Below are 23,122 nucleotides of genomic sequence, written 5' to 3'. Positions count from 1 at the left end.
TGAAGAGATCCGCTCTCGTTAGCATTCGATCCGAATACTCTAGCTTCATCTGGCCAATGGCGACTACTACGATTATACAATAGCGTCTGTCATCAAACAGCCCCATTAATGACTGAGGCACAGACGCAGCGTAGTTCGGTTCAAACGTTCGCTCAGACGCGGCCATCGCGAACAAGCACCCGCCACTACCAGCGGCGGAACCCGCATCACCTCTCCATCCAACTCTCGCCTGTACCATAATCATTCTCTCCATTTTCTCTTTGACGGCGGGCTGTTCTTTCTTACATGCATGATGATGTTGACTTCGTCTTACGGACTCAGATTGCTGCAGGCGTAATTGTTTGTTTCCGCAAGTTTGTGCTTATGAGTGTTCTCCAAGTGCTATAGATAAACAGACCGAACGCAGTGGGGGTATGTGCACATATATGTCTGTACATTCGTTTCACTCTTGTACTAAGTTTTAATTTATTGGTGTTGTTATTGTACAATTCATTGGATTTACTGTCACGGAGCTATGACTATTGTCTACGTAATATAAATGTGGAGCGCGTAAATATAAAAAGCCCATATTAACATTGAACGTAGAGGTTGATCAACCATGTATGAATGTGACTGACTCACTTGCCTAAATTTGATCTACCCCACAAAAGGCATCTCTTTAATATGTTTTTTATGCTGCTTCCGGATAATAGGATACATTATGAGGCTCTTCTGGGAGATGCTCTATTTACTTTGGTATGGTGCGGTGATATTTACGGACGGTCTAGAGATCCGTCATCTGTCAACGGATATAGGGCAGGGTTTAGAGCGATATGTGAAACTACTAAAAAACTGCTCTAGAGCAATGTTAATCAACGATGATCCCCACGTTGAAGTTCGCTTTCGAGGAGACTGCTCTTCTGATGCCGTTCGTATCATACACCTTGGGTTTTATCAGCCGCGTGAAATTATTGTAGAGTTCGCTATCGAATCGCCCTATGTGCGGTTACTATCACTTAAACTTAACGTTCAAGAAAATCCTCGACTCCAAGGCTTGTTGAAGAAATCAACAAAGCTACCTACATTGAGAGCTAATCAAACACTTTCAAAGGTTTTAAACCTTACGGAATGTCAGGCAAGAATCAGGCGTCGTCCGCGAAGCGCTCCATTGCTTGGTCTTTGTGACGACGATCCATACTTGTGGAGAAATTGTATCGATATTCTAGATGTTTACACTGAGTCCAACGAATCAGATGAATTCGTGCTAGCTGTGAGGTTGGCTGATAACTTCGAGGTGAATATCGCCGTGGGGCTCTCTCCAAAGGCAGTACTCCCGGAGCCCTCATTCAATAGTCAGCTTCGAATAGAAGTCGTACCCAGACTCCTATCGGCGGTGTTACGTCAGGTTCTGTCCACGGACGACTCCAGTTCTTTTTTCAGGGTGATCAGCTTGCCCTCCTCATGCACCTTTCTGCGAGCGCTAACACGAACGAAGGTAGCGCAATTCACCCAAGAAGCTATCGATAAATTGGCGATCGCCTTCTACTGTCGAAAACCTACTGATGAGACTATGGTACAACTAGAATTAGTTACTATGTTCGGCCAAACATCGGACCCATTTTTCGTCACAATCTCTATCCCGGTGGATATCGACCTGTCCTATAACGGCGTAGTGCTGGCTGGAACGACGTCTACAGTTCGCTTAACCGTAACGAGCTCCAGAGATGCCGAAATACGAGTGGTGCGTGGCCTACAGCGGGGTATCCTTCTTGCTAACGGATCACCGATCGATTCATTTGGTACCAACATGTCACTCGACTACAGTGTTCAGGGCGTAGGCACGCATCTCGCCCGAACTGTCACTACGGATAACCTCGTTCTCGCCTTCGGTTCGTTTCACTTTATTGTCCCTGTATTGCTAGTCCCATATGAAGAGTTGCAGCTCCAGTTAAACCCTGTCAGGGTGGTCCCCGGCAGCGGTGTTGTTCTAAGTCCGAAGCACTTGAATTTAGCGCGTAGCCACACCGGCAGCTTCAACTTAACGCTCCTCGACCCGCCAGCTGGTGGGCGGCTGCTTAAGTACGGCGAGGTTGTGAACAATATCTCGTCCAGCGATCTTCTAGATCTACAAATCTCATTCCGAGCTTTCCGAAATGCCTCAACTTCGGAGACGATCGTTTTCTCCTATACCACACCGGGCAGCGGCCAACAACACACAACCAGACTTCTCGTAGAGTATACCGGTCAGAAGGAAGACCTTGTGGCCCCGCAGCAGTTTGAGTGTTCCTTACAAGTGGTAGTCCACCCGCGCAATATCCGCGTTCCGCTCGGCAAAAGCAACCTACACTTCGTCGATGCCAGGGAAGGCGGCGTCGACGCTGGCTTCGCGGCGAATTGCGCACGCGAAGTGATGTACGAAGTAAAGACAATGGATAGCGCAGTGAGTGGCTATTTAGGGAATGAGAAGGGCCACCAGATAAGTAGCTTTTCTCAGGGTGACATCAATCAGGGCTCGGTTTTCTACTTCCCACCGAACGTGTTTCATAGGGTTGGTGGGCAAAAAGCCATTTTTGAGTTTCGGGTGTATGATGCTATGGGAAATACCGGGCCAACAAACAATTTGCAGGTGTACCTGGAAGCTCTTAAAATTAGCAAGACTGTCTCAAAGCAAATTGTGTGCCGACAGCCGAAAGTCGTGCTTGGCAGCGAGCTTCTATCGTTAGGCTATAACAGCTCATCGACGGTGCTTGGCGTGACTGTTTTGCCTAAATCCGGTCGTTTGGTGAGGACGAGAAATGGTGTCGATAACGACTTTGTTATTGGAGATAGCTTTAGCCAAGGAGAGCTGATCGCCGGATGTATATCGTATCAAAGTGGCTTTGCGCCGACGAGTGATACATTCGAGTTGTTGGCGGTAAATCCAAAGGATCACACGCTTCGGAGGCGTAAAGTGAAACGATCACGGCTGAAGCGACGCAAGTTTAAAAGGAACGGTATGCAGTACTTTAAAATTGTTGTAAAGCTTATCGTCGACGACCAGATGACGGGGACCGAGGGTCGGCGAGAGCATAGTCTTGAGCTGGTTGTTGACGAGGGACGCAAGAATAGCATTGTCCAGACGGGTTCGAATTTTACCCTAGCCAGCATACCGCGTCATGGTCAGGTTTTTATTGCCGTCGAAAAAGACGATACGGTCCAGATAACGTACGTTCATTCGGGGAAAGAGGTTGGCTTAACAGAAAACAAAGATCAATTTGTTCTGGAATATTCACAGGGGCTAGCAAAAGTACACGTCCGGATCATCCCAGTTGATAATGCAGCACCCATAATCAAGGCGGCGCATTTCTATCAAGTTATGGAGGCGGCGTCCGTCAATTTGGACATAGAAGTATTTGACATAGACTCGAAAGCGTTTTGGTGTCACATCACAGAGGCTCCCAGCTACGGCCGGTTAACTTTAAATAATGATAACGTAGTAAACCAAATAGACAACAATAACGTTGATCAGATAGTGTACAGGCAAATTGTTCACCGTTTCGTTGAACCGACTGAAGACCACTTTAGCCTAAGCTGCTCCGATGGAATCAACGTTAGCCCGCCAAAAAAAATACAAATATCTATAACTCCACAGAATGACGAGACTCCTAGTCTTAAGGTGATCAACGTGACTGTCCTCGAGGGTCGCGAAGCTCCGGTAAAAATTGAAGCTGTCGATGGGGACGTCCCTAGAGATAATCTCAGCTTTCGAATTAATCATCTTCCGACGCACGGAATCGTCGGCCTGCTCCAGCCAAACGGGCGTGTGGAGGCGATGGTGAGTTTTTTCGAAAACGCTTTAACCTTGCTGATGTACAAACATGATGATTCAGAAAACCTGCACGATTCGTTTGAGGTGACGGTAAGCGACGGCATCCACTCGAGTCGCCAGCGTATTGCAGTAAAGGTGTTGGCTGTCGATGATGAGGCACCAACGGTTTTGGCCAATAGAGGTCTTCAAGTGAAGATCGGTGATGCTTCAGTCATCACCTCCGAGCATCTCAAAATAGTAGACGCGGACAGCGATCCGACCTCTGTTCGTGTCAATATTGTCAAACAACCTCGATATGGCTCTATTTGGAGAAATGCCAACGACGCTGAGCTTAATCAAACAATCATCTCGTCATTTAGTTGGCAAGACTTAGAGTTCAGTCGCATCTCGTACATACACACATCGGTGCTCTGCTGTACGAATGATAGCTTCGAGTTTGCCCTCAATGATGGCTTTAATGAGGGCCCTCCACATGTGTTCAACGTGACTGTTTTTCGTCCGGTAACTATCGCCATAGAAAACAATAACCGAACGTTCGAGACAACGCTTATAAACTGTTCACAACGTTTGCCGGAACTTAGCAGTATTGCGGATATTGATTGGATTGAGATGTCGCAAACGCAGAAACCTGTAAACGGGAAACTGGACATCATCGACCTCGGTGAGTGTGGCATACGTGAAACGTGCCTGTGAGGTGGCCTTATCATCTTGAAGCAGACTGCGTTACGTTTGCTGGACTGGTTTTCTTTTTTGCGTTTAACATTTCGTTCAGACTGCTTCGAGTAGTCGACTAATATATCGTATCAATTTACTTGTACTTATTGTATAGTATACTATGTACCGTCTTGTTTCGTTGGGTCAAATGGGGCTGCAAATGGAAACGAACTATCATCAAACATCTGCGACAGATCTTTCGCCGCCGGTCATTCTGCTATCGTTGCTCATTCCATATATATATATATATATATAGTTGTAGATCGGGACTCAAAAAACAACAGTTATTGCTTTGAAGCCTTTTTTGGCCAAGTAAGCTTTACTTTGAAAACTGCTATATATAGGGGAACCCTTTTTCTTCTACTTCATGAGTACTATAGATACAATCTTCAATTAGCGGCAATCGAGAGTGGTGAATGTCTAGCGAACAGCTGATGTTAAGCTTAGCCGTACGACACCAGCCATTTATAATGCGATAACAGGCAGTGGCAGGCCTTCAGTCCAGATAAATATATTATTAGCCTTATCAATAGGGATTCTCTGGCTGGTCCAGTTAGCTTCTATTCTACCGTTCACTTGAAGAAGATATGAAAGCATAGAATTGCAAGTAGGAGTGCTGTCAGTCATTGCGAAATGAATTGCCCATTTTGAATATTAAACAAGCACAGATTTTTTTTACAGTTTGCGCTGTATAGGATACGTTTTTGCATGTGCCACAAAAAATGAGCATTAATTATATTATATATAGACTGACTGTCGCTGAAATAGGGGTATGATAGGTGTAATGAAGTGCTTTTTATTATATAACGCGTGCATTCAAAAGCAAATTACTCGATAAAACGTTTTACCATACACGGAGATATTAGTCGTATTTCTTTTACACATTGGGCGATCGCAAATGAATTAAGTCTTAGATGATAGAATGGAACGGGTGGAACCATTATACGAGTGAAACTTCTCTGTGTGTCTGACACTCCCAGACGGGACGCTTTTATCGGCCATGATCTACAGGTCGACTGTGAACTACATTTGAAACGGGTTCGTTCCGTGGACGAGTACGAACGGCCTTACATCCGTTGTATACAGACCGCTGAACAGTTGCTAACCAAAAAGTACGCTGCAAGATGCTTGTTTTGAAGACATCCTACAACCTAGAAGTGCTTCACAGTAGTACAGGATGAGCTTTCTGTGGGGTATTAGGGTACCCCGCCAATCGGATACCTAAATTCGTTCAAACATGATTTGTGAAAACCTTTTTACCGAAGCGGCTGCTAAGACAACAGATAAAATCAAATTGAGCTTCGTGCTAAAACGACCTTTACTGGTATATAGATGCATATAAGTTAAATTTCAACAGTCATTTACAGACTCTACTATATCTACTGGCTGCACTGTGGAGCGACGTAACGTTTCTGTTTGTCCAGTTCTAAGTCTGGCAAGAAAAAATTTACAACAAAGAGGCAATTTCAGATATAGCTCAATTAATTAGTTAATATAGTAGATCATAAGGATTCAGGTGGGCCTGGTAGTTCATTCAGGTAAGTTAGCCGTATTGTTAATGCAACAATGCAAATCATAATAAAATGAGAAAAAAAATAGAACAGTACCCCAAAAACTTTTTATGCACAAGTAATGTGACGTATACGAATTATTCGTTTATTTACTGCGCACTGAATTACAGTTACGGCTAAAGAGGTACCACGGCGATTTACATTTATTTTAAATAAAACAGGACAAAATGGAGTTTTAATTTCATACGAGAAATGATTCTGTTCCCGTACGGTCTGTGTTCCGAACTTCTTCTGGTCGGTAGTTCTGTTTTTGCACAAATAGGTGTGCGCGACCACACCTATTTTTAGTTACCTATATTTAGTTACCAAGGTGACATAAAGAAAACTCCAGTACACATTTTCTATGACCTTAAGAAAGGGTCGCTGTTTCGTTTTTAGGTCGACTTATGTACGAAATCAACAGTTTCCTATACCAGAGCCATTGTATCACATTTACAATGAACATGGCGAGGTGTTAAAAAAAGAAAATTCATCTCGTTTTGAAAAAGATCGGAAGCATATCATTATTGATGTTCTCAAATCAGCCTTTTATTCTGCAGTGAGAAATTTACATATGCTCATCTATGTTATGGCACCCATATATACATATAGGGCAATATGTCACCCAACTAGGTGTAGCATCATAATCTGTACGATAGCCTATCTCGGTTTGTTTATCCTCACGCAAGACAATCGCCGACACTTATCTGCCCAACAAAAGTGGGCTTCTCCTTTTCTAATAGCTCTTCATGGTACGGATAGACCTTCGGTTTCTATGCATTCGGCATGCATGAAAGCAGCACCATCGACGTTGTTAAAAGTCGCTGTTGTCCACTGTTCAGGGATAACAAAGCTGTTAATAATGTTTGCTCTGATTGTGTTTTTCATTGTCTCAAATGCTAATTGCCCCTGTCCTAGCGCAAATAGGTTGTAGGGCAATTAGTTCGATCGTGAAATGAAACAGTTTCTACCACCATTTGTCACATGCACAGAGTCGGCCGACAAACCTAGCATCAATATAGTCTTTAATAATAATAATTCCACTGCGGTATCTGATGCTCAGGACTAGCGCTCGTTTGTTGAATTTTTGTTTTTAAGGTAGGGCGATAAAAACACGAATGTCAGACACATAAACGTCGCGTGAGGTACATTTAGGAGTAACTCATCATTGTTCGTACTGTTTCATGCTCCGCTGGTTGTTTCCAGGTTGTAGCTCTTCGCTTTTCGAAGCATCGATGTGTAACTTTTGATTTTTTGCTACTTGTGGTCATGACTTGAATCTGTCGATGGATGACCGCTAGCTGTGCGAGAATGACGGAAGGTACGCTTCCGCGAAAATGAAAACCAAACACGCTAGTTAATGACGCAGCAAAACCGATAAGAGAGGAAAGGTCGTCACGAAATTGCCACTCTCAGATGTGACCAGTAGCAGAACGAAAGCTGAATCTCGTATACGATGTGGCCAATGGAACAGGTAGTTCGATAGCGCTAATGGAGTCTATTCCTGTTCTGTGTAATAATCTACTGACGTCGTCATATATATCGGAGAAATTTATCAACGCTATCCGTAAGCTTGGCTTTACCTTGCGGTGAAAAGCATCCAGTGCTTCCTCTTTTTGTGAACGTACTTCATTTATCGTGAGTGACTACCAAATATAGGACGCTACTAACTAATGCTGCAGCTGTAGGAACAAGGCCATTATCGCCATGGATTTTGCCGCGCTTATGGCGGTAGCGGTGATCCTCATCCGGCTGCTATGTATTAGGCTGACGTTCCACTGAGGATTCCTAAAATTCTAATATTAATTACTGCTTAATTAGATGAAGACGCGGCACTTCATTGCAATATACTATATTTTATAGCGCATCATATAATATAGTGATTAAATAAAACGTAGTAAAACGACAAATAATAATAAATCGTTTTCCTTTCAGATTGCATCGCACAATTTCTTTATTATAAAGGTAATCTATTTTCATTACAAGTGTGCTTGCGCTGAAAGTTCAGATCCATTCGCGTAGTTGCAATGACAATTATAAGATATTAGAAACGATATGAATCCGTCCAAGTGACTCCGTACTATATTTGGATGCTTTTAGATGCCATCACGGCACGTATCCCGTCATATATAGTTAATGTCCGTTATAATAATCATTAAAGCATAATTTCACATGACTGCAGTGGCCGATGATTGTGTCGTATTTTATAGGACTATGTCCAGTGGCCAATTTTGTCGCAAAAAGGTGTCTAAGTAGCATCAAAAGTTGCATTTATGATTGCAATGAATTTAGGCTACATTGTAACACTAGCTCAAGTGTTTGCGTCAGAACACGGAATAAACAAATATGCCGCATCTCTGCGTTTATATACGTGTAAGCGTACGTACTGTATAGAAGAATGGATAATACATATATCATTTATTTGCGTAGATAAAGGGGCTTTATGTAATTCATTCACTGCCACAGAAGAACAAATTCTTCAAGATTTGAAGACACCATCGATCGAGTTGGTTCCCGTTTGCGTGTTTCTCAATTATTACTCTTTTGCTTTTAGAATAGCGCATCGATTAATCTGATTACTACCAGTACGTGATTCAACAGAGATGCAGATTGAATTTACGGAACGGCGTTCGGCCCCCAGCCCCGGAGAGTTTGCCGCAGACGTACATACAACCGACAAGCTATTAACGTTCGCCAAATGACACACATAATACAAGCTCAATCTATTTCGTCGTGTTCCTGACCTTGTCTATGTTTAGCTGCTCGGACGCTAAAGAAGTACTCTTTGGTTTCTGTGCAAAATTCTTGTTTAAAATGGGGTTCTGTGACGGCACGGGGTGAGTTTGGTTCGGTCGGAATGAAGCAGTAACGAAAATACCTGCAAAAACTCCGATCGTAAAAGCCCGTTTGTATGAATATGTGCGTATATTTTTATCCAGTTGATATGGTCAACATGTATTTAGGGAAAATTATAGCTGTAAAATCCTCTGGCTTTTTTTTTATCTCATAGTAGTCTTTATTTTCTAAATGATATATGTTTACCGCTCAGAACCTCGGCGCTTGTTGCGGCAAAAGCTGGGAAGCAACATTGGCGAAATTGGAAAGGATCACAACATTGAAAAGTAATAGCACGGAATACTGTCAGAGTGGGCTGGCAGAGAATCGTGCGGTGAAACGTAACGTCAGCTACACAAATGACTGGTGCTGAATCTTACTTTAATGGGGTATGGGAGTAGCCGCTATCTTCGTGAACATTGTTTTTGGAAAGCTGAGTCGTCAGTTCGTGAAACGGATACAAAAATGGCCAAGCTCACCAGATGAAAAAAGCTGTAAAGCATGCTATTAACTAACTAGAAAAATAGGCGAAACGTCCCTTAGCGAGGTCAGTGATTTACTAACAAGGGTCGCGTGTCCTACCTGGGCCTTTTCTCTTAACAGAATGGCCATTTTGCTGTTCGAACGTTGCGAACTGACCAAGCGCTCGTCGTACTAAACTACTGAATTGTGTTTGAATGTAGCTTTGATAAGTAACTGACTGTAATCAACAGGGCTCGATAATATAATGATTCATTAAGGTTACATAAGTGCACACTTATATACAATAATATTTATGATGTATTGTTAAATTTTATCGGATCAATTGTTGTCTAAAGTTTTTCTTCTGACCCGCGTATGGCAGCTTCACAGTATGACAGCTATACGAGTGATGTGACCGCATTATATCTATTAATTCAACTTAAAGTTACACTGAAATCTTTGATTTTTTGTTACGTTTGTCGTTTTCCCAGCCATTTATTATGCTTCTATGAGTAACAGTTAAGACAGGCGTTGTTTTTAGCTTGTTGTCACTTAACCCTAATTTTCATCGAGTATGTTTAACTATGTGTGATTTATTTAGGCAGGACATATAAAAAGCACACATGACGCAACCTGCAGGCAGCTGATGGGTAGAGGGGAGACAAATAGCAGGCGACTAGTCTCTTAGGCAGCATAACGACGACCGCGACACAGAAACCCCCCAGAAGTACGTGACTTGGAGAATTTCTCTCTCATTCCATTTTAGCAGTGTGGCCTATAAAAGTTTTCTTTCGGGTAGTTGTAGTTCATTTACAGGCATGGGACGTTAGATTAGCTCTACGTGTCAAAGCTAAAAAAATAGATCAATGACCAAAACAAATAAGCTCAACAAAGTTTGTTGTTGCAGCAGTGTCGACCTCTTCGTTACTCATTCAGTTCTAAGAAACATCGTCCCTTCTGCATGCGACGTTTGAATAGAAAAGCCCCCTATTAGCCAATATATATATATATATATATCTTCTTTCCTCCACAAAAATCATCTGCCAATAATTAGATAAATATTGAAATTTTTCTACAAAATTTTGAAAAATCATGAGATTGAATGTTCTACTATTCTGTACCTGATTTACTTCCGTTGTTGTCTGTTTTTGTGTCCTTAGTAGTGTCTACGACTGAAAGGACAGGTCACATTTAATGTCCACTCGTAATCTCGTTCAGTAACAATTGTCCAGGACTTATGACATAACAGCTTAACGAAAGCCGATCTATAAAGGGAATTACTATTGGAAGATGTAATCCATTCTAAGAATGTAAGAACTCTCTTCTGCTCGATAATCGACCAAAGGCAAATTAAGTTATCTAGAATAACTGTTACACTAAGAACGGCAAAAAAAGAAAGAAACTGAACCATCGGCTGCCGGCTGCCGGCTGCCCCGCCAGTACGACACTCTGTTAACACAGCTGGGCAGAGGCGTATAGGTAGCGATGAACAGTAGATATCTTGTGAGTTAACAATCGTTCACACATTGGCATAAAAAGAAGATAGATGAATTGAAGAACGTCAACGAGATGATGTAGTGCTTTCTCGACACCTGGGAAACAAAAAACTGCCCAGGTTACGTCTGAATTCACTTCTGCGCCCCTGACATACGATATACGTTATCTGTCAGTTAATAGAACAGTGCCCGCTGGGTGCAGAAAGAGATCAACATTTAGCGTGTCCTTTTCAGTGCTTTCAGAAACAGATCGTAGCCGTGCATAAGCTGACGAAATGATGTCTAGCTGGGCGAGATAAGCATGGATATTTGGTTGGTTAAATATTCCATTGGTAAGATCGTTTCTTTATAGGAGAAATAAATTGTGCATTACATTTAGTACAGCCAAACCAGTCATAAGTGTGATCACTAGAATTTACTTTGCTTCTTCATAGATCAAGGTAAAAAATCATTTGCACTGAATTATGAAATTACGAAATGACTCAAAAGTGCCTGCACGACGAAAGCTGGCCCGTAAGACAGAGCGTCAAATCTATCATCGACTTCTCATATACTGCGATGAACTATCGGAGTTACGTGTATTTTTAAACCTGATGCATAGTATGTACGTGCTGCATGTATTATACCAAATATGCTTAACTTTTGTTTTAATATGAAGCATATTGTAAGAGTACCTTTACAGACATGTGGGTTTGAATCGAATTAAGAATCAAACGCTATATTTGTCGGGTGCTAAATGCACTGCGACTGTAGAAAGCAACGGTATCGATCGTCGTATAGTCGGTGATGCGAACTGATGGTCACGCGGTATGGCTGTAAAATGATGTTTTCAGTAGAAACCTGATGCGAATCTACTATTACAGGGCAATCTGAAATTTTATCCAGTAGCTGTGCTTTGTTTTGGTCGACGCAGATAGCACAATGTTTTAGGCAAATATTGAGAAAAAGAATTTTTTGAGTCGAACTTGTAGTTGAGGCCGTCCACATAGGCTCGAAATAAAGAACCATGTCGAAACGATTCGATGTAGCAGCCGTAGCGTAGTAGACACTAGGCTAGAATGCCTCACAACGGTGCGCAATACGATTTGAACAGGATGTAGCAATGCCAGCAGGAGATCGTGCCCGAAATGCTATGGATATCCGTGGTGCATGGACAATGCCCTCCTTCGAATCGTGCCGGTCCTTTGTGCTACGCCAGAATTCGAGCAGAAGTTATCCCTTCTGCCTTTAACGAACCACATGAATTTTCCTCTCATTATACCTACCTGCCCACTGCCTTAAAAGAGAATTTATTGTTGGCGTCGACAAGATTCGGTTGCTTAAATAAACGGTTCAATGTCGGCTGGTCACCTCCGAACTGAAGCGTGGACCTACATGGTCGAGCGCAGCAAAAGAACCACGCGTAGCTATAGTCACGCCCTCGCCTCTTCTACTGCAGCTTCATTTAGCCCCCAGCCGCGGCGGCAAATTGATTCTGGTCTGGTCTGTCTCATTGAGAAGAATTTATAGGGTAACGTCGTACCCAGTCCAATGAAGTAACGAGAGTAACAACAAAAATAATAAAACATGTAAGAAGAAAGCAAAAACTGGCTTCTCACTGTACCTGACGCTGGTCATCAGACCTGCTATACGAAAAGTTGTGGAGGTGGTGAACTACCGCAGTAACACAGACGGGGCGGAGGGTGCAACAGAGCCATGAAAGAACGAGTGCCGGCCACAGTTATTAAGAAAGTACAAATTCTGCCTTGGATTCGGTGCGCAGAAACGCACACACCGAAACACTAAAAGCAAAATCTGTTTAGCTAAGAGTTTCGGACCAGTGAAAAATAGGCTTCGTGATTTAGTAAATATTAAACGATTCGTTAGCGATCGACACCAGCAGACGCAAAAGCTATGATCATTCCCATGTAGAAAGTTATGTGGGATGCGACCCAGTGCGACAGAATGCTTTTCAACACATTTACATTTTTAATGGTGCATAGACTTGTTCCGTTGGTAGGACAAAGAGAATGTCTGGGTTGGGCTTCGTACGTGACATGTTTGCACGTATTTGCATTTTGCGTGCATATTTCTAATGCTAACTGAAAATACGAGTGCTCAAAAGAACGTTTGTTTGGACAGAAATGTTTAGCTGGGTTAACGAAATACGCGGAAGAGAAGAGTTTTGACAGAGTGAAATGTATCTTATGCGCTGTTATATGAGCTAGTAAGACTAAAGAGGATTAGCTGAAATCAGTCATAACATACATTTAATGTTGTTTGTGATATTCAAACGGTAAGCGCAGACGACAGAGGATAATTAAAAACAACGTAAAATGTCAAAAGTAGCTGCGTTTGTCTGCCATTACCTAAGATCGTTTACAATTCCATAGGGTAATTGTCAGTGTCAGGTTAACGTGACAGGGGCGAATTTCGATAAAAATATTCTTACCTTTACTGTAGGCTATCACAAATAGAATGTTTTTTCCTGTTGAAGTATTTAAAATGAAATGGGATATTCAATTTAATCTAGATTTGATCTAAGCAAAGGTACTTAATATAGAGCAAAGCTCTATACGTTTCCGCTTGTCAGTGATTCACTTATTGACATTGCCAGGTAATCCCCGGGGCATCGAAGAGATGCCAGTGCTCAGGTGTAATCTAGCACGATTGAATACGAGGCCGGTGCGGATCTACTGATTAGGATGGCCAAAGTCAGGAATTATCTACTATTATGTTACATTTATTATATATATTGAATATTTACTGGACTTAACAATTTAGGCTGACTGATTCTGATTTAAACGAGTGCAGAACAGGTATTGGCTGTCAACTGCATTTTATTCCGTTGCCAATTTTTTCTAACATTCAGCATAAAACTTTGTCATGCGGAAATGTGGCAAGACAAGCAAAAGGAGGAGCATGAGAGTCACCTTTAGAAGACGCCCTTCTCCTATACCAAAACAGAGTAACTTGTATAACATACTGTGAAATTTGCAACTCATAAATAAATAAAGGTATAAGGATGTTGGAAATCAAATGGAGCGATCTTTTATCGACACTCATACTTAACTGTGCGGCTATTTGCATATAATAATAGGAAAACGAAATCATCCACGCTTGGAAGCTTAATTAGATAAGTCTACCAATTGGGTCTGTAGCTTCCAGTTCGGCAGCCTGATTCCTTGATTACCATCATGCCTTCGTACGTGTTTGTTGGAGGTTTAACCATTGACACAGCTTGAGCATCAAGTCTCTGTAGTTCGTTATGTCGTTAAGTGATATCTGTAGGGGCTGCGGTTCACCGACGAAAAAGGCCATCGCAGTACCTTACAAGACCGATGGGGTCTCTCCTCCCCTTGCTTTCTGACCTCTCTACTCAACCACTCTCGAGCGGCTGCGCAAAAGACGACCGCAGCGTTCGATGAAAATGAAGATATTTTCAGGTGTAACCACGAAAGGGCAGCGATGTGAAGCTTGCATGCGGTATAAAGAAAAGTTAAACATCCCTTATGGCGCAGCTATACTAACTTGATATTTTTAGTATCTGTTTGTAAAGTGTTATGTAAAGGGCTTTTGGAGTCCGGGCCAAGTCTATGTATATTTCCATCACATTAAAGAACTTCGGTCATTCCACGCCGAAAGAGTGACGCTGAGAAATAGAGATAGAGAGAGATTATTCATAAGAACTATAATCAACGCTCACAAATAGGTAGTCATCAATTCACTTGTGTTTCTTCTCATTCGTCACACAATTTTCGTCAACTTAGATATCTAAGATACTCCTAGATCCGCTCATAATCAGCGGCTTAACTCTGGCTTGACATCCCAGATGGTTGGGTTTCGTTCGTAGTATAGTCGCAGACTGTGATCAAAAATGGCAACGCCCAGCTAGCTCGTTATAATAGCTCCTGCCGAATTTTCTCGATGTAAAGTTTTTTTTTTTTTTGTAACCGAATGTTGCACTGCATCGCACTGGATTCTGCTTGTTAATCCTTTGCAGAAACGAGATGGACGAAAGCGCAGACTCGTATCGGAACGCTTCCTTTATGTGTTCGTGCTAAAGACGTTGGACATGCCTTATCATCCGTACGGGATACAGTGATGATCTACCTGTCTACTCCATGTTGCTTTAGTTAACGTCAGCTGATCATAGTGTGTTCATAGAACAACGGCAAAGAACTAGAAACTGACACACGAATTGCGACCGCAACAAAATCCAATGACCCTCGTTGATATGGGAGAAAAACACTGAAAGGTGTGGATAGTCGCGCTTTTTGACGTAGTAGTCAGATTTTTATGCTCTTATTTTAACGATCCCCTAGTCTCGCAGTCAGCGATGTGGCCCTACTGCCTAAAACCAGCGTCAGATAAAACGAACGGCTTTACATTCGATTGCCCGTTTACAACTCTCGGAGCTTCGAAAGCAGTAGACGCCTTGCTGAGTAAAAGGTGTCGGTAAATACCATTGTGACAATGTCAGTGTCTATCGGGCGAACGCTCGATGAACACACAGAACGACACTTTATAGATAATATTGACTCACGTTAGTCGTAGCCCTGTTATTTTGCATGGAAATACGTAGCAGATTTCGAGTATATGAGTGAGCGTCTGGCTGTCTGCGGTCGAGCATGTTTGCCGTCTGTATGGGAGAACTTAAGCGAACGATAGGAAGTCGAACGCGTTTTCCTGCCTGACATCAGACAGCGATTGTCGAATGACCTATCGAGTTATGTCTACGTAGCGGGTAAAAGGAAAAGGTCAATGTAGTTACAATTGATATAAAGTAGAGTAAAATTTCTCGAAATGTAAAAGCACAAATAATATGAAAAACTAGATAGACGATTTCTCAGTGAGTTTAAAGCTGCGGTTAATAGCGACCTAAGCACTAAGAAAGGGATAGAAATATAACGCGATCTATAGATACGACGTAAAGCTGTCGAAGGTATAAGGCTGCTTAAAAGATCTTCAACTTTCAGCGTGACATCTACTAAACGCGTTTTGAAACTTGTATTTATTTTAGAAGAATTGGCTTACCGACCTACGTATCGATAGTTTACTGAAGTACAACAAATAGTTCCGCCATCTGCTAGGCCTTAAAGGTGATGTACGTTTCATACAAAACTTACGACGCGTAGATCATGTGCAATGCGGTTATGATTAATCAAATGGGACCATGCATAATATAAAGATTTCCAGTTTTGACAAAAAGTGAAAGTTTTAGATAGTAATAGTTAAAAAATACTCGACAAGGAGGGACAAAACGATCGACACAGAAACAATGTAAGTCGATCCAAAGCGTTGTACATTTGGAGAAATAATCATAATAACGCAAGATTTGTGGTATAAGGAGGCCGCATAGCCATGGACGTACTGATAAAATGCATATTTTTTCCTATGTTTGCTTTATTGACACTCATGATTTTCGATATAATCATAAATCAAGGAGTTCCACTTCCTAATCAGTTTGTAGTTTCGGTAACTTATTCAGAGCCTGGATGGGGATACGTACGGGAAAACCGGAGATTGGAGCTATCTATCGTTTGTAGTCTATTCGGAAAGGAGACATTACACATAGAATAAGACGGATCCGAATTTCAGTGAACTTCAGAAGACAAGCAGATACAACGCATAGTACCGTCTGCGTATCAGCGAGACAAGTCAGTCAAATATTTATTTTTTAAGCAAATGTTATTTTTTACATTGGTGCAGGTAGCAAGTTGGTGACTAGGTCTAATAATTACAAGCAGAGTTCATTTAATGGGACGCGTGTTATGAGTTTTTTTTTATCGCTACATAACTTAAAGTTCGCTAAGGGACTCGTTTGCAAATAAAAAAAACGAGGAAATTAAGGCTGAACTAAACGATTACGAGTGGGTTCGTTTTCCGAAAAATTTTGGCTATAAGCCAGAAGCTTTAGAAGTTCAATTTATTCGCAGTGTATGACAAAGCCATTACATAATTGTCCTGTTGTCCTTGAAGTTTGCCCGATAAGATGGCCGTAAAATGCATGCTCACTACCGTGAGAACGTATCAATGTTACAAATGTATTTAAACGGCATCGAGATCTAAAGCCGAACAAAGAGAGTAGATTGAAAAAGAGAAAATTCTAGTTGACGTGCGTATTTATTACGACGTAAAGTCACGATGCACTTTAGTAATGCTAGATCTGGTTGACGGCAGATCATCGCTGTTTTTCAATAAATTGTCAAGGCTAGATAAACCATAAAAAAAATAAGCTAGCGATTTTACCGTCAATAGCCGAGAAAGGAATCTCATGCAATAGGCGATATTATATTGCGCACACCGACATCACGCTTAGGCTTGTCTCAGGTCTCGGATTGCCTGCGGTTTTAAGCGTGTCGTGTTTGACGTTGTGTCTGCTATGCCTGCTTGTCTGTTTATCACTGGATGGATATTTAGCGCGGTGGTTTTACGGCAGGATTCCGTTAAACATTGTGTTTAAAGTCGGGGTCGATGTCACGTTGACCCAGTGGTCACCGAGTTGGCCGTTACGTACCACTCTAAACAACATCGAGACCTTTTGGACGTATCGTATGTGTATGTTTTAAATATATTCTACCTCAGTACGTCTTTCTTTTTCAACTAAAAGCGCAACGTACGGACAGTCTACAGCGTTTTTCTGCTAGTACATGTGACCAGTTACTTATGCTAAACTCATATTTTTCGGGTGTTTGCTCTGACATGTGTTTTCACCAATGAAAAGCACAAATGTTCTGAATGATGAAAATACTGGAACAGTCAATTCTTTTTGTTTATTATGTCTATTGCTTCACAGCGCAGTCAGACTTTTATCACATTATCTAGTTAAGTCTGATCATCTTTCAATCAGGCTTAATAAAAACAAACGGTGCATTCGACGATGAGAGATCTGGTAGAATACGACAGACAACATAGCCATCCTAAAAGAAATTATTTAAACAGTGAAACTTATAGAAATAAGGAAATATTCATAAACAAATGGCTGATGCTTCAGGCAACTAAGTTGACATGGCCAAATGGTATACCTAAAAGCTTGTATGGTAAGTTAAGAAGGGGGAAATTTCCCGAAAAAGTTATATAAGTACTAATGTTCCCTAAGACCTTTCTATACTTTTAGTGCGTTTGAGCACGAATGATAATGTTCGTGTGGTTTTTAAATTGAATATCGATGAGATGATTTTGAATGAATGCAGAATTCCCCTGCACTTGCTCCATATGTATGGTTGGAACGTGCCGTTCAAGAAGCTTCACTACAAACCAAAGAATGGTTGAAAAAAGAAGCGGTAAAATTATAATAGCAAGAATTTACGAGTCATTTTATTAACTGTTGGTTTACTAACTTATTTACGCGAAGATCATCAGTCAACCTATAATATTTTACGGTTTTCCAAGCTTGCTATTTAGATGCCTATAACTTGTGTACAGTCGTCTTATCCGTTCTCAGTTTTTTTTTTTTTATTTTTTATATGGACTAGCTAAATCTAGCAATGACAGTGACAAATCACAGTGCAAACTGGCTAGGACGCTCATCATAATCCTACACAGCGTGTTTGCTGTGATATATACTTCAAATGAAGACACGGAATCAACTATATTGAAACAAACCAGACTTTGGGACACGGTCCAATTATTAGTATTCTGAAATAGACCTAACTACAGACGTCAATATTCCCACTACAAATGATGCATGTCGATATATCGCAGATGCTTAACAGCATCTGTTCATAATTAGCGGTGTTCGTGAGGGAAGCATTTTGTATGGTGGATTAAGCCCTCACATAGGTACATACTTAGTCACGGAGCGGTATGTCAAAGTGGCTGAAAGAAAAAGCGTGACGTTTTCTATACCCTTGTATGGATTTAAATCACGTGGAACAGTTTGAAGCGTATAAAGATTTGTCTTAACAAAGCCCTAAGGTGCTGGTCTTCATACGCTGTTTATTGCCGATGTGAGTGTCTGTCTAATTTGAAACGTGTCATATTTAAAATGATGATCTTTTAGCAATAACTTCAAATCTAAGCGAACCTAAGTCAGGGTACTGTCCACGTAAAAAACCTTGAAAAGCATCCGATAGAAACACGCCATAACTTAGGACCATTCGTGGTGACATTTGTAGAATGTGCAAGTGAATCGAAGAAAGTTACGCGCCACCCTTCTAAGGCCATAACAATCAGACGTTTACTCAGATATTTACTAAACAACATATATTTCAAGTGCACATCCAACAAGTACAAAAGCTCAAACGTGTATTTTTGTTCGGATTACATCCCATGGGTCGGATAATTAGCTTGTATTGCTAATGCACATTCCTAGTGCGCTATAAAGACATTTCAATTCAATGTTTAGCAATTGTAAGAAAGCCCTACTTCCTTCATAATAAACACAAGTTTGCTTTCAGGACAACGACAAGCGGCCTTTGAGTACAGGATTAAGCCGATGCTCGCGAAGGACGTTACCAATGACACTTTTCACGTCCTTCTACAACGAGGTAGCTTTAAAATCGTAATACGTGGCGCATATATATGTGTATATATAGCTCAGAACATAATTATCTCTAGTTTATTGAAAACGTAACTGGCAAAAAATTGTGTATTTATTTTCGCATAGCATCATGCCACTTACAGTGTTTTTAGAGTAAGTTAAACTATAGATACAACAAATTAAGTTAGGTGCGATCGTTAACTCTAATCGTTGTTAATACTTACAGCTGGCCGCCAAATCGAAAACGTTACAATGAGCATTCATTGGTGCTGGCTTACGGTCTTCGTACCGTCTGACGTTTCTGCTGGAGAAACCCTTGAACTTCAATTTCACAGGTCCGGTGGAGCGAGTACCCATATCGGTAAGTGGGAGACACCGAAGAGTTGGGCTCCGCGAGTCTGTTTTTTTTCGTTTATCAATAGATTTTCTCTCTAACGATTCGTTCTAGGCTGTATCTTCTAGATGTGAATCGCCAATCATGGGGTCTGCAGGTGGTAATACTGGAAGATGCTCTCTCTATAAGTTTGATGCCTTGAGGGACATGTCTATTGCTGAGGCATCAATTTTATATATACATTTTGCCAAATTTAAGTCAATTATAAGGATCTGCTAAATGATACACAGACAATTCCTTCTCTCTATCGAATTACAGAGGGAATGTTGGAGACTTCGGTGGGTGAATTCGCATTCTCAATAGCACCTACCATGCTAACGAAAACGGTTTCCCTACACGTTCCGGAAAGTCTGTCTGGACGACGTTTTTTGATCCATCTGAGCGCTGTTCGAGGCTGTTTACTTCATGATAATTGTTCTACGGTAAAAGTATTCAGTGTCATTGTTCTGTCCACTGAAAAGGTTATTCATTTCGAAAATGACGAACTAAGTATTCAAGAGCCTGAAAAGCCTTTTGTGAAGGTGAGTCCAATGAAAGGTCAACCATCGAAAAGTAGTGCAATGTGTTGGCTTTAAGACCTTGTACGTAACGCTGTATTTATTACATGGTAGTAATCAGGAATAATTGTAACTCAACATCTTTTTTTGTCGAGTCGATGTAGATCAGGTAGGCTAATTCACTACGCATAGCTAGCGACGTTATCCAGGATGAAAAGTTCATACTTTATTTACGATTTATATAATAGGTAGTTAAAGTAAAAGACACCCTTAAAATAGCTTCACAAGCTGTGCGTCGTCAAATGCTCCAGAGTATCTTTATACGGTCGAGTGAAATACTTGTCTATTAGAAACGTATAAACTTTCGTTATGGTTTACCGCATATAGAGGAGCTTATCCTTTTCTAATAGGTCGTCGCCAAAAAGTGTGTCAGCATTACCATCGACTCATTTATTTGAGTAAACCGAAATTTAAATAAATAGATCATTATGACATTTCTTCGACAAGACAGATACGCTCCAATCAGCCCTTTTCTGCATGAGATAAAAATCAACTGTTTATCATAAAAGCACATGTCCTTATTTTGGCCGATTAGATATCGAATGCGCATATGCTGCTTCAGGAAATTGATGCAGCTCTATACATTTTATTAGATCATTAAAGGAAAGAAAACTGTACATACTAATATATGTAATATACTAATATTCCTGATGAGGGAGGTAAGCGAAATAGTGTTGGACGAATTGAGACGGAAAGAAAAAAAGAAACCGAGTGCACTTCTGTTTATACGTGGGGGTACCTATGGAGGGAATCGTCTGCAAAATGCTCTTATTATTAAAATGGGCTAATTCAACTCAGACAATTAAACGATACCAGCCTTCGAGACGCATTGCCAACTCATTTTTTTCGAGGGTCGTTAGTTGGAAATCACTTAACAGTATATGTATACAAATGCTTCAGGGTAAATGCTAGCTAATTTGTATTTAATACGTTCACAAAAGCGCCAAGATAGATATTAAAGTCTACAAGGTTGGAGCTTGACACTGATTTAAAATAGGTTTTCGTGTCGAGAGTTCCGATTAATCTAAATAGGTATTAGTTGATTGATGACCTGCTATCTCTGAGTGCTGTCTGATGCTCTTTGAGTTCCCTATTCCACTTACATCAATCGTTATATGAACTGTGTCTTTCCACTGGAATCTGTTAACTCATTTTTGCTTGCTTGCTTTTCTGCCGGCAACAACATCGGCAGAAAACATCGGATGTTACTACTGCTTAAGTTGCAAGAAGGCGCAGATAAGAGAACGAACCATCTGACCCGTCGACGCTTCCTGTGTATTTTTGGTCGATCGAATTTTCCGTTCCTGGTAGACTGATTCTACCACTTTGCATGATTGAATATCAACAAAAGTTCAATCAATATGTATCATCGGACCTTTCTTGATTTTCACTAACACCTGTACAGCATTCTTGTGTTGTTCTAAATATGTGTGTGTAAAAAAAAAAATCAGGTAATGAACGCTATGTGTCAACTACTACTCCGTATTTGAATCTACAAAGTAATTTTATCAAAACGTGTCGTTGTTTTTGAAACAAACACGATGTTTGCACATCGGGCGCGTGTCTTTAGCGGAGATTTACTTCAGCGTGGACAACCTGTTCCTAGGAGACTATCATTACGTACGGCTGACCCTTTATAGCCACGCTGACGTGAATTGCAATGAGAAATTACGAAGCGCAGTATCAAACTTTCAGTTTGGATGCTATAATACCGCGTTATCCGCAAATGATTATCGTTTATAATTTTGTTGCGCATTTTACGGCACTGCTTATACACTGTCATATTGCCTATAAATGTTTGCTTTTAAATCATCTATGTCAGCTAAACTAGAGGGTTTTTCTTATCTCTCTTCCGTTGGCATCTAGATGGGAAACTCAAGACATTAACGGCAACACCCCCCGCCGCGGAAAGTTAGAAAGTACACGATGAGCTAGAACCCAGTTTAAGGTCGAATGAACTTAACGAAATGCTTCGATTTTGTGCTATAGTTGTTTACAGAAAGAATATAAAATTAGTACTTGTTCTGGTGCACTTTTCAAGGAGAGGTTCTTTGTCCGAGTGGTCAGAACGCCATCCTCTGAACGAGTCGATATAAAGTTTCGGTTCTACACGATAGTGGGAACAGCACGTTCAAATGAAGACTTCGTCCCTGTGGACCAAGGTGTGTTGCTACCAGTGGATGCATGATAAGCATTGCGTTGTCTGTCCAAAGTTTAGTACTCTCTAACACATCTATAGCTCATCACATTTGCAGGTCACATGGTAAATCCTCCAATAGGTTGAGTTAATGAATCTACTTTGTTAATTTCTCGCAAGTTACCCTTACGCTATATTTTAATTCTAAGCTAAGGTACATAAATGGTACTGTACGCTTTACATACTATATAACAGTGTAACTAACTGCGGTACGTATTTACTTAGAAGAATTGCATGGATATTACATTGATTTTTTTCATATTTCAGGACATTCTAGTTTATAGATATGAGCAGACCTAATGTAGATATTGTCGTATGATGGATATTTTTACTAGAGTTGATCACAGAGCTATTTCGTACGCTTCTCCTCTCCACTCAGACTTTCATAAACGTTTTTTTAAACTCCCCTCTATAAATTAGGCCTTATAAAAAAATCTTGTTCCTTCTATAGTACTGCCTTTAGTTCTTATCTAGAATAGAAAGCACTTTATGTTGCTTGTTACGTTAGGCTGATTTTTATTTTGACAAGCAAATTCTTTAAGGCATATATTAGGGAAACATTTCTAATTAGTATTTGTTAATCCGTGCACTTATTTCTTCGTTCTTATTCGCTCAAAGAGGATGTCAGTCAATATGTTTTCCATCCTGTAAGCCGTGGAAAATCAT

The 23,122-nt window shown here is 40.9% G+C and overlaps 1 protein-coding gene across 1 annotated transcript in view; it reads left to right on the top strand.

Moving 5' to 3' along the window:
- The first annotated feature begins 516 nt into the window (after positions 1-516).
- LOC111267121 (uncharacterized) overlaps positions 517-23,122 on the top strand; it is a 30,579-nt gene continuing 7,973 nt past the window's right edge. Inside the window, exons 1-5 of the mRNA XM_022845136.2 lie at positions 517-4,448; positions 19,226-19,315; positions 19,535-19,669; positions 19,961-20,223; positions 22,301-22,421. Of these exons, the coding sequence (XP_022700871.1) occupies positions 701-4,448; positions 19,226-19,315; positions 19,535-19,669; positions 19,961-20,223; positions 22,301-22,421 (4,357 nt within the window). The 5' untranslated portion in view covers positions 517-700. The remainder of the gene's footprint in view (positions 4,449-19,225; positions 19,316-19,534; positions 19,670-19,960; positions 20,224-22,300; positions 22,422-23,122) is intronic.

The sequence above is a fragment of the Varroa jacobsoni genome, unplaced genomic scaffold (assembly GCF_002532875.2).
Source record: "Varroa jacobsoni isolate VJ856 unplaced genomic scaffold, vjacob_1.0 scaffold_1150, whole genome shotgun sequence".
NCBI classification, from domain to species: Eukaryota; Metazoa; Arthropoda; class Arachnida; order Mesostigmata; family Varroidae; genus Varroa; species Varroa jacobsoni.
The sequence above is the reverse complement of the archived record's forward strand: the minus strand, read 5'-3'. Positions and strand labels throughout refer to the sequence as shown.